Below are 13731 nucleotides of genomic sequence, written 5' to 3'. Positions count from 1 at the left end.
TCTTTTTTTTAATTCTGGGCCAGCTTTAGCTCTGAGGCTTGGCTCCAGCTCTGAGGCCTCGGCTGCTGAAAGCAGGTACCTGGTTTGTTTGGGTTCTATAATTGTAAAACTGTTGTGGTCCTGCTCACTTCAGTTCTGAGATCCCTGCTGGCTGAAAGCAGGGATCTGCATTTGTTCTATAATTGAAACAATGTTGCGGTCCTGCTGGCTGAAGCCCGGCTGGCTGAAAGCAGGTTTCTGGGGTTTTGTTTAGCTTCTATATCTGTAACAATGTTTCTTAAACTGCAAGCTCAGAGACCGGCAGTGGCAGGCAGGGAACGTCACTGGCTTCCTCCGTCACTGAAGCAAGCAAGCCTCCTGTTCACTTCAAGCTGCCTGGCTGCCGGCCGCCATCTTGGTTGGCAGTTAATTTGCATATCGCCCTGATTAGCCAATGGGAAGGGTAGCGGAGGTACGGCTAATTACCATGTTTCTCTATTATTAGATAGGATTATTAGTATAGACTAGAGGCCTGGTGCATAAATTTAGGCACGGCCTGGGGGAGGGGACACAGTCGGACAGCCCTCTCACAATCCGGGACCTCTGGCTTCTAACTGCTCCCCTGCCTCCCTGATGGCCCTAACTGCTCTCCCCTGCTGGCCTGATTGCCCCTAACTGCCTCTGCCCAGCCCCGCCACCATGGCTTTGTCTGGAAGGATGTCCGGAAGATGTCTGGTCTAATTAGCATATTACCCTTTTATTAGTATAGATTATTAGTATGGACTAGAGGCCTGGTGCACGAATTTGTGAATGGCTAGGGGGAGGGAATGTGGGAGGCCGGCCGGCCCCACCCCCAATCAGGGTGGGTGGGGAGTGAAAGGGGGCGGGACACGCCAGGGGGAGGGGCCGTGGCAGTTGGCAGGCTGGCCCTGCCTCCTGATAGAACTCCAGTCCAACTCCCAGTCAAGGGGACAATTTGCATATTACCCTTTTATTACATAGGATGTTAAACACAGCATGAATTTGTGTATTTGCAGCAGAGTACGCTACACTAAACTTATAAGCAGATTTTAAATGCAAAGTCCATTTTTGTAGCAGAGTGTGGAGTACAGACTGGATCTGTAAGAGTGGCAGCAGTCACACTAGTTGGCACTGGAAATGAAGGAGAGCCTAAAGCAGCACCCATGAAAATAAAGGAAAAAGAGAACAAAGAAATATTAAAGAGTCAGAATTGATAGAATTTTGCCAAAGAACAGGTGGAGATTATAAAACCGAGAATAAGTTTCTGCCTTTGCAAAGGAATGGATGATAAAGGTTTGGGTGAGTTTAGTTTTAAGTTGAATTAGAAGTGCCTTAGATAGTTGGACATAAAAGTTCAGGAAAGAGACATGACTGCAATGTCACCGCCTATGAATAGAGCTCTGAAAATGCTCACCAGAATAAGTGTGTATGGTAACAAGACAAACCCCTAAGAAAACTATTATTTTAGGGAATGGAAGAGAAGCTCTATAAATAAGGCTGAGGAGTGATGGAAAGATGCAGGCTATTGTGGAAGCCAAGGGATAGTTTAGTCAATAGTACATTAAACTGACTGAGAGGTGAACAAAGATAAAAACATTAGAGTATTTAACTTGATTTTCCAACTCGCTTATAAGTGATATATTTTTTAAATAGCTTCAGAGGATTTTTAAGGAAGAGAGCTAGATTATAGTGAGTTGAAGAGAAAATGGGAAATAAGTTCATGAGTGGCTATTTCAAGTTTATCAGACATGGGAAGTATAGGAAGGATCCCACCATCAAGTAGAAATTTTCCAATTTCATCACCACCCCCCTGAATTACACATTTAAAAAGATCAGCAGTTACACCATTATCAGTGTTCCAATGACTTACCAGCTCTAACAGCCTCATTTTCCAGTACGACTCTATTGAAAATAAAGCGGATATACTTGGAGGGAGCAGGCGTTCTGGGGCCCTCTTTGCCCAGCAAGTGTAGAATCTTTGTAGCCAGAACAGTGTGCTCACAGTCCTCAATGAATTCACAGAGGTGGGCTAGACCTGCTTCTTTAGCCTCAGGGTTCTCTTCCACAATGCTGATGATGCAGTCCACAATGGCCCGTTTATATTCAAAGCCTCCCTGGCAAAAGAGAAAACTCCCATTCGTTCTGAGGATGCTTTTTGGAGAAATGCTTATACTCCAAGGCTTACGCTTATAATATTAAAATTTCCCTTCCCTTCCTTTATGAAAGAAACAGAAGTGTTTTTTTTCTGCAGGGAAAGCTAGAGCAATAGCATGTTTAGTAATGATAAGTCAGCAACCAGAAGTAAGCACGCTATTTGAGAGACACATGCTGCTTTAAATACTATGACATTTAATGGAAATCATAAGAATTTAAGAGAGCAACTTCCTATGATTTACAAACTAGTCCACCTACATCGTCTCGGAGCATGTTGGAGAGGAAAGTCATCATGACGCCATGCTTTCGCGGGTATTTCTGACAGAGAGCACTAATTGCCTGTACAACCACCACCTGCAGAAAAACAAACAGAAAGGCCATTCACCTTTGTAATGACTGTACTACTACCACCCATAAAAAGACCAACACAGAAAGGACATTCATCTTTATAACTTTAGCTACTAAGCATACTTCATTTACTGTAAGCTAAGAAGGCGCTGTAGTTATTCAAAATTGCAATGGTTCTTCATGAAAGATAAGCCAAGAGACCTCAAGGGAAAATAAAAAGTTCATTCAAAAGACCCCATTCCTTTGCTCCAAATAAATAAGCACATAAAAATTTTAAAGTGAACAGTAAAGATTAAAAGCTTGAACAGACTGATTTCCATAGAAGAAATAGAAAGTTACCATAGAACTACTTTACAAAATGGTTTCTAGAATAATTTTACCACAACTTTAAAGACCAGTGTCAAGGGAGAAGGGTGTGAGATATTACCTTACTTGCAAGCTAACAAGCAAGCCTGCCACAATTTCATTAATGCTAGTAGAAAAGATGAGACTCCAGGATCAGAGATGAAAGACAGTAAATTACTCATTGCAACAGCAGAAGCTACCATACCAGTATTTGGAACCAGTTTCCTGAGCCCCAATCCCCTGGACAATGCAAAAAGGGGCAGATAACACTGAGACCTGCAGTCCATTGCATTACAGGAGAAGAACACTGAAGTATGGCACTTGAGTATTTTACAATGGGCAATAAGCATGCCGGTCTTTTGTTCTGAAGGGAAACATTATTTTTCTTATACTGGACAGTGAGCATGTTTGCTTTTTGCTCTACAGCAGTGGTTCTCAACCTTCTGGCCCTTTAAATACAGTTCCTCATGTTGTGACCCAACCATAAAATTATTTTCGTTGCTACTTCATAACTGTAATGCTGCTACTGTTATGAATCATCATGTAAATATCTGATATGCAGGATGGTCTTAGGCGATCCCTGTGAAACGGTCGTTCGACTGCCAAAGGGGTCGCGACCCACAGGTTGAGAACCGCTGCTCTACAGGGAACAGTAGCTTTGTCTTTTAGAGCTGTATTGAAATATGCCCTGTACAGGGAGACACTATATTTTCTAAGGTTGGAAGATACCTTGCACTACACAAAGGGAACTAAGTTAGGACAGTAGGAAACAAAGGGCAGTTAGTGCCTAACTTGCAAGATGTGCAGAAATACAAGAAACTCCTGGAGAATTGGGAATTGTTTCTCAACAACCAGATAGTCCCAATCTATACACATCATTTCAGAACATAGAAAATGAAGAAAAACAAATCAATCAGTTGCCTCTTGTATGCACCCTGCCAGGGATCAAACCCACAACCTAGGTATGTGCCTTAACCAGGAGTTGAACCCACAAACTTTTGGTGTACGGGATGATGCTCCAATCAACTGAGCCACCCGGCCACAGCAAACATCCAGTTTTTTTTTATGAAGCAATCATACCAAAACGTAATAAAGATGTAATACATGCAAAACAAAAAATTTTAGATGGAATTCATTTATAAATATTGATGCAAAAATTCTAAGTGATAGATTAGCTAACAACTCCAACACTATAGCAATAAAATAATATTTCATCATGAAATGGGATTTATACCAAGAATGCAATAATGGTTCAACTTTAGAAAATTAGTTAATATAATGCATATATTAATGAGTCAGTAAAGAAAAATCATATGATTATATCCGTAGATGCTGAAAAGACTTTGATAAATATCCAACATCCATTAAAAATAAAAATTCTTGAAAAAAAAATAAAAAGGGGTAGATAGTTCCATTTTACACACTCACACCTCAATCCTAAAGTCACTATATTACTAAATAGAGAACACCAAGAGGCATTCCCACTAAGGTCAGAAATAATATAAGGATGCCACTATCGACTATTATTCAACATTACTATGGAGTTATTAGCTAGTGCAACTAGACAAGAGAAAACAATTAGAGGAATAAGAATTGAAAAATAGAAGACATAACTATCTTTATTTACAGATGATATGACAATATACCTGGAAATCCTACGAAAGCAATAATAAAACTAAATAAAATAATTCAACAAGGAAGTAGGATATAAAATTAAAATGCAAAAATAATACTAATCATTGCATGAAAAATAGCTAGTTAAAAGATATAATGGGTGCCTTGACTAGTTTGGCTCAGTGGATAGAGCGTCGGCCTGCAGACTCAAGGGTCTCAGGTTCGATTCCGGTCAAGGGCATATACCTTGGTTGCAGGCACATCCCCAGTGGGGAGTGTGCAGGAGGCAGCTGATCGATGTTTCTCTCTCATCGATGTTTCTCACTCTCTATCCCTCTCCCTTCCTCTCTGTAAGAAATCAATAAAAATATTTTTTTAAAAAGATATAATGGGTTAAAACATATAACAACAAAAGATAATACAGTTAGGAAAAGCATTTAAGACATTCAAAACTAATAAAAATACTTTTAAATATTTTTAAAGGCACAAAAGTAACTGGAACAAATTATAAAACATCACTGTTCTTGGTTAAAATGTCTTAACATTAAGTTAACTTATAAATTAATGTGATCCCAATAAAAACACCAAGGAGATTTTTTATGAAACTAGACAAGTTAACACTAGTTCATAAGGAAAAATATACACATAAGACTAGCTAGGGAAACAATGAAAATAAAGAGTTATGAGAGGCAGCTAATAAATATTAATACATTCTGCAAAGCTTCTATATTTAAAAGTGTGTGATCATGATTTATGAATAAAGAAAACAGCATAATAGAATAGAAAGCCCCAAAATAGACCCAAGTACATATAGTACTTTAATATATATTAAAGGTGGTATTTACTTATATAAAAATCATGGGTGGTGTTCATCACGACCACAACCGCAGCAGCCAAGCAGAAGGAAGTCAGTCCTGCAGGGGTTGTCTTGCAATGGCTGCGCCCTCCCCCAAGCTGTTTCCTGGAGCTGTTTCCAGTGAGGGCAGGGTTTGAGGCAGGAACCCGCCCTCGGAGCGTGGAGGCATGTCTCTGCCAGCCTGGTTGCCCCTAATTGCCCCCCCTGCCAGCCTGGTCGCCCACAATTCTCGTTGGTTTCAATCCTACTCAACTACATGCACCTGAACTATATCACTCAGGCACGTGGGGCCACGTGTTCGGACCATAGGTTCAAGCTTACAACTATAGCTGTTGGCTATAATTGTGCTGGGAGGGCTCTGCCCTCCAAGCTGGGACTTGCATGTGGCAATGAGAGGACTGTGCCCTCTCATCAGTCCAAGGCTTGAACCTGTCCAAAACACTGTAGCAGCTCCCCACAATAAAGTTTTAATTCTGTTTCTTTGTTACTAATGTTGTGGCCCCAACACATAACAAAGAAACAATTTCCAGAGTATGAGGCCCAGGAGTCAGGATTTTTAAAAGATTCCCAGGTGATCCTAGTGTGCAGCCAAGGTTGAGAACCACTGCTATAGATAATATTAAACATATATCTAAGCATGCAATTCTTTGTCCAAAAAATGAGCTTGTTCAAAAATTAAATGAAGAAAATCTGGATATACTCTATGGAGATTTTCACACATATTTGAGTGATGATTCCATTGATTCCACAGATGATGCTGAAAAGAAAAAGTTTTCCATCAAATTTCTTAATAGTATTACTCCTTTGGGAATGCTGTGTCATAAATTAAAATTGAAAGTGGCGCAATCATCATGCTACTGAGAAATCATAATAGTAAATGGGGTCTTTGTAATGGTACCAGATTTATTATCAGAAGATTACAACCTAACATTATCAAAGCTGAAGTATTAACAGGATCTTTTTTTGTGTATACTAGAAAATGTAAAGCCACTGGTTTGGCTTACATGGTATTTCTGGTGGACAGTGCTGGGCTGCACAGCCTCCCTGGGCTCCGCAGAGGGATTGAACTCCCATTGCCCATAGTGCTAACTGCCTGGATAACACACTTGATCGGCTTCCGTCTCTGTCTCATTTTCCTGCTTCAGAGTGTAAGCAGTGCTTGCAGCTGGCCTTTTTGTCTTTTTCTCTGGAGGACTTCTTGGATAAGGTGGAGGAATATGTGGACACTGATTAGTGGACTGTGGCTACCAATTTGTCTAGAGGGTCAGGTAAGGAGGTTATTGTTAAGAAGGTGTGAGGAAGAAGCATGTGGATTTTCCATGAGGAAGGCTCTTAATGATTAGGTGGAGAAGAGGGCTATTTTGTGAATATTAATTCGCCTTTTCCTATGACTTATTTTTAAAAAATATATTTTATTGATGTTTTACAGAGAGGAAGGGAGAGGGATAGACAGTTAGAAACATCCATGAGAGAGAAACATTGATCAGCTGCCTTCTGCACACTCCCCACTGGGGATGTGCCTGCAACCAAGGTACATGCCCTTGACTGGAATCACCCTGGGACCCTTGAGTCCACAGGTGGATGCTCTATATACTGAGCCAAACCGGTTAGGGCAATTAATTCCCTTTTAATGTGCAAGGATTTCATGCACTGGGCTACTAGTTTTAAATAACAAGCAAAAACAGTTTATTGAATAAAAATGGGGGGTTGGGAGCAACAGGTTATTGAAAAAAAATGAGATTAGATCCATTTCTCATTTCATATATAATAAAATCCAATAGATAAGAGATCTAAATGTAAAACATCTAGCTATACTAATAAAAGGATAACATGCTAATTAGGGTGGGCACCCTTCCGGAGAAAGCTGCAGCAGCTGCAAGGGCCCAGGCTCAGGCCAGCAGTGACAACAGCAGTGGGGTAATGAGGGTGGTGCCTTCCCCTGATACACCAGGTCGCCTCCCACACAGGGAGGCCAGACTGCAACTTAGGCCAGGGGCTCAGGCAGAGGTGGTTAGGGGTGATCAGGCCAGCAGGGGGGCAAATTAGGGGTGATCAGGCCAGCAGGAGGGCAAGGTAGGGGCGATCAGGCCGGCAAGCAGAGGCAGTTAGAGGCTATCAGGCAGGCAGGCAGAGGAGTTAGGGGCAATCAGGGAGTCAGGCAGAGGGGTTAGGGGTGATTAGGCAGGCAGGCAAGCATTAGGAGCCAGTGGTCCCAGATTGTGAGAGGGATGTCCGACTCCGGTTTAGGCCCAATCCCGCAGGCCAGGCCTAAACCAGCAGTCAGACATCCCCTAAGGGGTCCAGACTGGAGAGGGTGCAGGCCAGTCTGAGGGACGCCCTCCTCCCGCCGTGCACGAATTTCATGCACCGGGCCTCTGGTCCTATATAATAAAAGCCTAATATGCTAAGCGTCTGGTCGTCCAGTCAGCCATTCAACCAAACAAAGTGTAATATGCTAATGATATGCTAAGGCCACTCAACTGCTCGCTATGATGTGCACTGACCACCAGGGGGCAGATGCTCTGACCAGTAGGTTAGCTTGCTGCTGGGGTCTGGCCAATTGGGACTGAGTTAATCGGGCCAGACACATCCTGGAGCCCTCCCACGTCCCTCCCTTGCCCCGATTGTGCACTGGTGGGGTTTCTTGGCCTGGCCTGTACCTCCTTGCCATCCGGAACCCCATCCGGAACCCCTCGGGGGATGTCGGAGAGTTGGTTTCAGCCCGATCCCGCAGGCCAGGCCAAGGGACCCCACTGGTGCACGAATTCATGCATGGGGCGTCTAGTGAAACTGTAAACTTACCAGAAGAAACATTAAGATTCTATAATCTGAAGGGAAAGGCTATTATTCAAAAGTCAAAGCAATAAAAGATAAGATTGACAAATTTGACTACAGCAAAATAAACTTTTGCATGACAAAAGATGTCATAAAAAAGTCAAAAGACAAATAGCAAACTGGGAAAAAATAACATATTTCATAGATAAAGAACCAATATCCCTAACATACATGTACAAAAAAACCTTTAAATAAGGAAACAAAAAACCAAGACACCTATAAAAATGGGGAAAATATATGAGCAGACAACACTTAAAAAGAAATATTAAATGATCCTAAAATATAAGAAAAGATGTTGAACTTCCCTCATAACAAAATAAATCCAAATTAAAACTATATCCATCAGGTTGGCCAAACGTCAAAACGTAACACATTCCATTGGTGAGGCTAAGGGAAAACTGACACTCATACAGTGCTGGTAGAGCTTAGCTTTCTCTACAAAACTACCTATTTATTTACCCTTCAACCTAGCATATGGGCTTCTAGGGATTTACCCTAAAGATACACCGCTAACATTTCAAGGAAACAAATGTACAAGGTTATCCACTGCAGCGTTCTTTGTAATTGCAAAATACTGCAAACTCTAAATGCTCAAGCACAGGAGATTCATTCAATAAGCTATAGTACAAAATGACCTTCATAGGTTTCCCAAAGATTCAAAATGTCTGCTTAAACATACAGGCGAGGCTTGTCGTTTAAAAGACTAGATTTATCCTATAACAGAGTAAACAGGGTCAATTATATTCTTTGAGAAATAAGACAAAAGAATAAGGTCTTTCTATTTTAGTTCTTCTAGCTGAAATTTATTATTCTTCTGATTATCTCTAACACATTTTCACAAGTTCTATTCAACACTATACTGGAACTCCTAGCCATTTCAATAAGGCAAGAAAAAGAAAAGAAAAGCTTTTGGATTGGAATTGAAAAAGTAAAACTGTCTCTATTAACAGATGACATGATTATTTATATAAATAATCCTAAGGAATGTATAGAGCAACTACTAGAACTGATAAGGGTACTTTACAAGGATACCAAGTTATGGGAAAGTAGAGAGAGGCGGGGTGAGGGAGGGAGAGAGAGAGAGAGATTTTTTAACATACTGGTAGCAAACAATGAAATAGAAATTTTAATAAGATAGAGTCATAAGCATAAAGTATTCAGATATAAATTCAACAAAAGATGTGCAAGACCTCTAGAATTAATGCTACAAAACACTGGTCAGAATAAAGACCTAAATAAAGAGGAAGGTATACTATATTCATGAACCAGAAGAATTAATACTGTTAAAATGTCAGTTCTTCCCAAATTAATTTATAGATTCAACACAACCCCAATCATAATCCTAACAGGCTTTGTTTTATAGAAATTATAAAATGGTTCTAAATTTTATATGGAAATGCAAAGAAACCAGATTATTAAAAAGAAGGACAAAGTTTAAAGACCACATTACTTCAATACTTGACATTGAAGAGATACCCATAAAACTATAATAAAATACAGTGGGTATTGGCATAGTACTGATAAATAGATCAATGGAATATGATAAGGAGCCCAGAAATATACCTACAAGTCTATGGTTATCTGCTTTTCAGACAAAGATGTCCAAGCATGCCAATGTGTCTTTTCAACAAATGATGCTGGAATGACTGGATATTGGTATGCGAAAATACTGAACTTATCACACATAATACACAAATATCAATTCAAGTTAGATCACAGATCAAAATATAAAAGCTAAAACCACAAAATATTAAGAATAAAACATAAGAAAAAATCATTAAGATGTAGAAGTAGCCAAAGGTTTCTCAGGACACAGAAAGTAATAACTATGAAACAAAAAAATATAAATTAGACTTCATAAATATTTAAAACTTTTGCTCATCAAAAGATATTGTTAAGAAATAGGCAAGCCATAGAGAGTGGAAGATGATCATATTCTTACCTTGAACTCATCTGAAATTTCAGATACAAAAGAAGATATCTGCTTCATTAGTCTGTCCACACTGCTCTCACTTCCTGTTTTGAGAAGTGTAGTAATGGCCAGGGTAGCAATGCTTCTATTTGAGTCTGTGATCAAGTTTTCTAAGTCCAGATTGCAGGCAGTCACAGCAGAGGGGTGCTTCATTGCCACCTTGTGGAAGGGCAAGAAAAATATTAAGCAAATTGCTATTGATAAAAACCAGAATTTAAAAAAAAAAGAAGCGAAAAGTAGAAATTGTAATTTAAGGTAAGTGGCTTTTTAAAAACTGAATGGGACAATATAGGTTAAAATTGTTTCAAAAAGAATGTTTCCAATTAAAAAGGTATGATATATCATTTGATGAATGATTAACAATCATAGTCAAAGAACAGGATAGCACTTTTTCTTCCCAGGTTTGTATAATCTTTCTAACAATATTACAGTCTGTCTTTTATTACAATTGGCCTGTTTTTCCTTATAGTACCTGTGCACACTGATACCCATTCAACTGGATGTTAGGTTCTCTGAAAATAGGACCTCACGTGGTAAATACTGCTCAAAGACTGTTAATATCTTATCACTTAGAAGACACTTCTGTATTTAAGCAAACAAATTCCATCCAAACTGGATTGCTCATGGTCACTAAAACATGTCTGCCATTCTTCTGTTTCTTTTTGTAGGTGCCATTTACCTCTGCCTATAGCAATAAAAAAAATTTGAAAACAGCAAAGTATTGCCTCAAAATTCACTTAACCGCAAAATATGACCCAAACACTGTAAAACTAATTAAGTCTTAATTTATTCCACTTACCAAGGATAATCATATTATCATACAGAAATTTTAATGTGTCTAATGGTGGTTACAGCTCCAGGCTCAATGGGGTTAGTATATAAGATATAGCATCGTAGAACCTTTCTAAATTTCACAAAATACAGAATTCTGAGACACATCTGGCTCCAAGGTCACAGATGAAGGAATATGGACCTATACCAACTCTTTGAATACAATTCACATTGCTATTCCTTGGCTGCTCTAAACTTCTCTGTCCTCCAATTATTCACATAATTAACCCATAACCAATCACTCACCACCTTATGACAAGTCGTCTACTATATTAAACTTTCATTTAAAATTTTTATGGTTATTTAACGTATTCTGTAATGCAGCCTCTAGAACCATGCTACATGGTAGTCAATAGCCACATGTAACTACTAAGCATTTGAAATGTGGCTAGTTCAAATTGAGATATACCGTAAATATTTAAGAAAAAAAAACACTAGATGTGTAAGATTTAGAATGAAAAAACTAAAAGGCCAAATATATCTTTTCAAATGCTATACTGATCACATGTTAATATGACATTTTATATATACTAGGTTAAATAAAATGTATTATTAAAATTAATCTCATCTTTAAAAAATTTTTTCATGTGTTTATTATAAAATTTAAATTTTCATATGTGACTCCATTTTGTTTCTATTGGATGTGGCTACTATAGACCAGCATATCCAAGAGAACTTTCTGCAATGATAGAAATGTTCTATATCCACACCATCCAATGGAATAGTCACTAACCACATATGGCTCCTGAGCACTTGAGGTGTAACTAGTAACTAAGGAACTGAATTTTTAATTTAATTTTAATTTAAATGGAAACAGCCACTTATGGCACTATAAAGTGCTTAAAAGTCAGAAATGAATTATAATCTTTAGTTGAATGATAGTGAAAATGGCCATATCTAAGGCCACAAATACAAGTGAGATACTACAGAACTAAAGCTAATAAATCATATTTACTACCCTTGGAGAGAAAGCCAAACACTTCACAATTAATGTTTCTCAATCAAACATTGATATAAATGACCTACCTTGTTCAAGGTCCTCACAGCTGCATATCTCAAAGCTGGCTTCGGAGAGCTACAGAACAACTGAAGAACTAGAAAAGAAAAAAGATCACTGACTACAGCTCATTTCGTCATAGAGCATATATTTGAAAATATAGTGCATGAGCAATCATAGTCAAAATATGCATAAGGAAATTAGATTACAGCATCAAAATTTCACATGAAAAATGTGTCATCAAAAATAGAAAAAGCACATTTTGTTGAGGTATACAAACTTTAAATACAGAATACAAAGTTTATTCTTTTTTCTAAAAGGATTAACATACCCATCAGTATATGAGTGGTAGGAATATTTATAGTTATAAGAGTAAATGGGTTTTTTAAACATTACAAAGAACTGAAGGAATTAAAGTTATTTTTAAATGTTTTATATGGGGAAACTTCACAAAAAGAAATAAAGCAACTAAAATAATCATCTACATATCAGAATGCAAAGGTATCTATATATACAGAGCTAAGATTCAAAAATCATTCCTAATACTTATCCTGAAGACCTTTGGCGCTTAAAACAAACATAAGAATAGAAACAAAAACCAGCTATCAAATATATAACCAACCTGAAACAGCAGGTGCCAGCTCCCTTGCAGTACAGTTAGGAAGATGAATGATAGCTGAAGCAGCTTCATAAATAACCATTTCATGTTTATTTCGCAAGCAGCTCTCAATGAAATCAAAGAATGGACTTTCATGGCTGTCAGTAAATATAAATAGACCATCATTAGATATCAAAAACATCAGAGGCAATATGCACAGTAATTGAAATCAGACAGATTGAAAAGCACTTTTAGAATTATGGATGAAGGACCTCTGAAAATCCATTCCTCCATAAAAAACAATAAGAACGCTGGCATAAATTTTCAAAATCAACTTTTTCAGCACTCTAGAAATTAGCAAAAGCTTGCAACAATCCTCATAGCTAAAAAAGCCAGAAGCCCAGCAGCCACTGCAGGAGGCAAATGTGTTTGGAGCTCCCTCAAAAGCCCTGCCCCCAAGAACTGTCACTATTTGATCAGACGAGTGTTCCCTAGAAAAGTCCCATTCATGGACCTAATCTTTATTTTATCTGACTCATAGCTCATTTAGTGAAAAGAGCCCTATATCCCCAGGGATTTTGTCCTGCAAAACCAGTGGCAATTGTTTAACATTGTATTTGCCAGAGGCAGTGATTCCAGTTGGGACAAACAAAAATCTGCACACAAAAAACTTAAAGGAAAATCTGAGGCATGAGATGTCCATAGTGGGTTTTGATAATTTCTGACATATTCCTGGGGATCTAAAAGGCCATGTGCATGTGGAAGGCTGTGCAGATGCCCAGGAAAGATTGACAGAGCCTTAATTTCTCACCTATGCTTGACTTTGAGGTTCTGAGCAAGCAGGAAGTGAAGCCTAAGGCAGAGTTATAAACTGCAAGAGCATGGAAGGCATGCCCCAACACACAAAATGTCCACTGGAAAAGGGTGAAAGACATGCTGGTTTAAAGCATTTAAGAAAATATGTCAAATCATTATCTGACGATTCAGCTAACCAAGCAAAGACTTCAATGACTGCACATGATCAAGAATAAAAGCTGCAGAATTAGCCCAGGAAAGTCAGTAAACAAACAACAACGACAAACAGCAACAATAACAAACTCTGAGCATAGGGAAAGGGGAAATCTGAACACCTGAATTTTCACATCAAATAATTTAAAATATCCAATATTTGACAAAAATTT

At 38.6% G+C, this 13731-nt stretch overlaps 1 protein-coding gene across 1 annotated transcript in view; it reads right to left on the bottom strand.

Moving 5' to 3' along the window:
* The window catches only part of LOC102753941 (coatomer subunit gamma-2), a gene marked incomplete at its 5' end in the record, with an annotated part of 23515 nt that extends 10807 nt beyond the window's left edge, over nt 1-12708 (bottom strand). Inside the window, 5 exons of the mRNA XM_006758003.2 lie at nt 1871-2114; nt 2413-2508; nt 10095-10283; nt 11982-12049; nt 12575-12708. Coding sequence (XP_006758066.2) covers nt 1871-2114; nt 2413-2508; nt 10095-10283; nt 11982-12049; nt 12575-12708 — 731 coding nt within the window. The remainder of the gene's footprint in view (nt 1-1870; nt 2115-2412; nt 2509-10094; nt 10284-11981; nt 12050-12574) is intronic.
* Nucleotides 12709-13731: the final 1023 nt, after the last annotated feature.

Source organism: Myotis davidii, unplaced genomic scaffold, assembly GCF_000327345.1.
Source record: "Myotis davidii unplaced genomic scaffold, ASM32734v1 scaffold2395, whole genome shotgun sequence".
Lineage (NCBI taxonomy): Eukaryota > Metazoa > Chordata > Mammalia > Chiroptera > Vespertilionidae > Myotis > Myotis davidii.
Note: the sequence above shows the minus strand (reverse complement) of the source record. Positions and strands in the feature narration are given on the sequence as shown.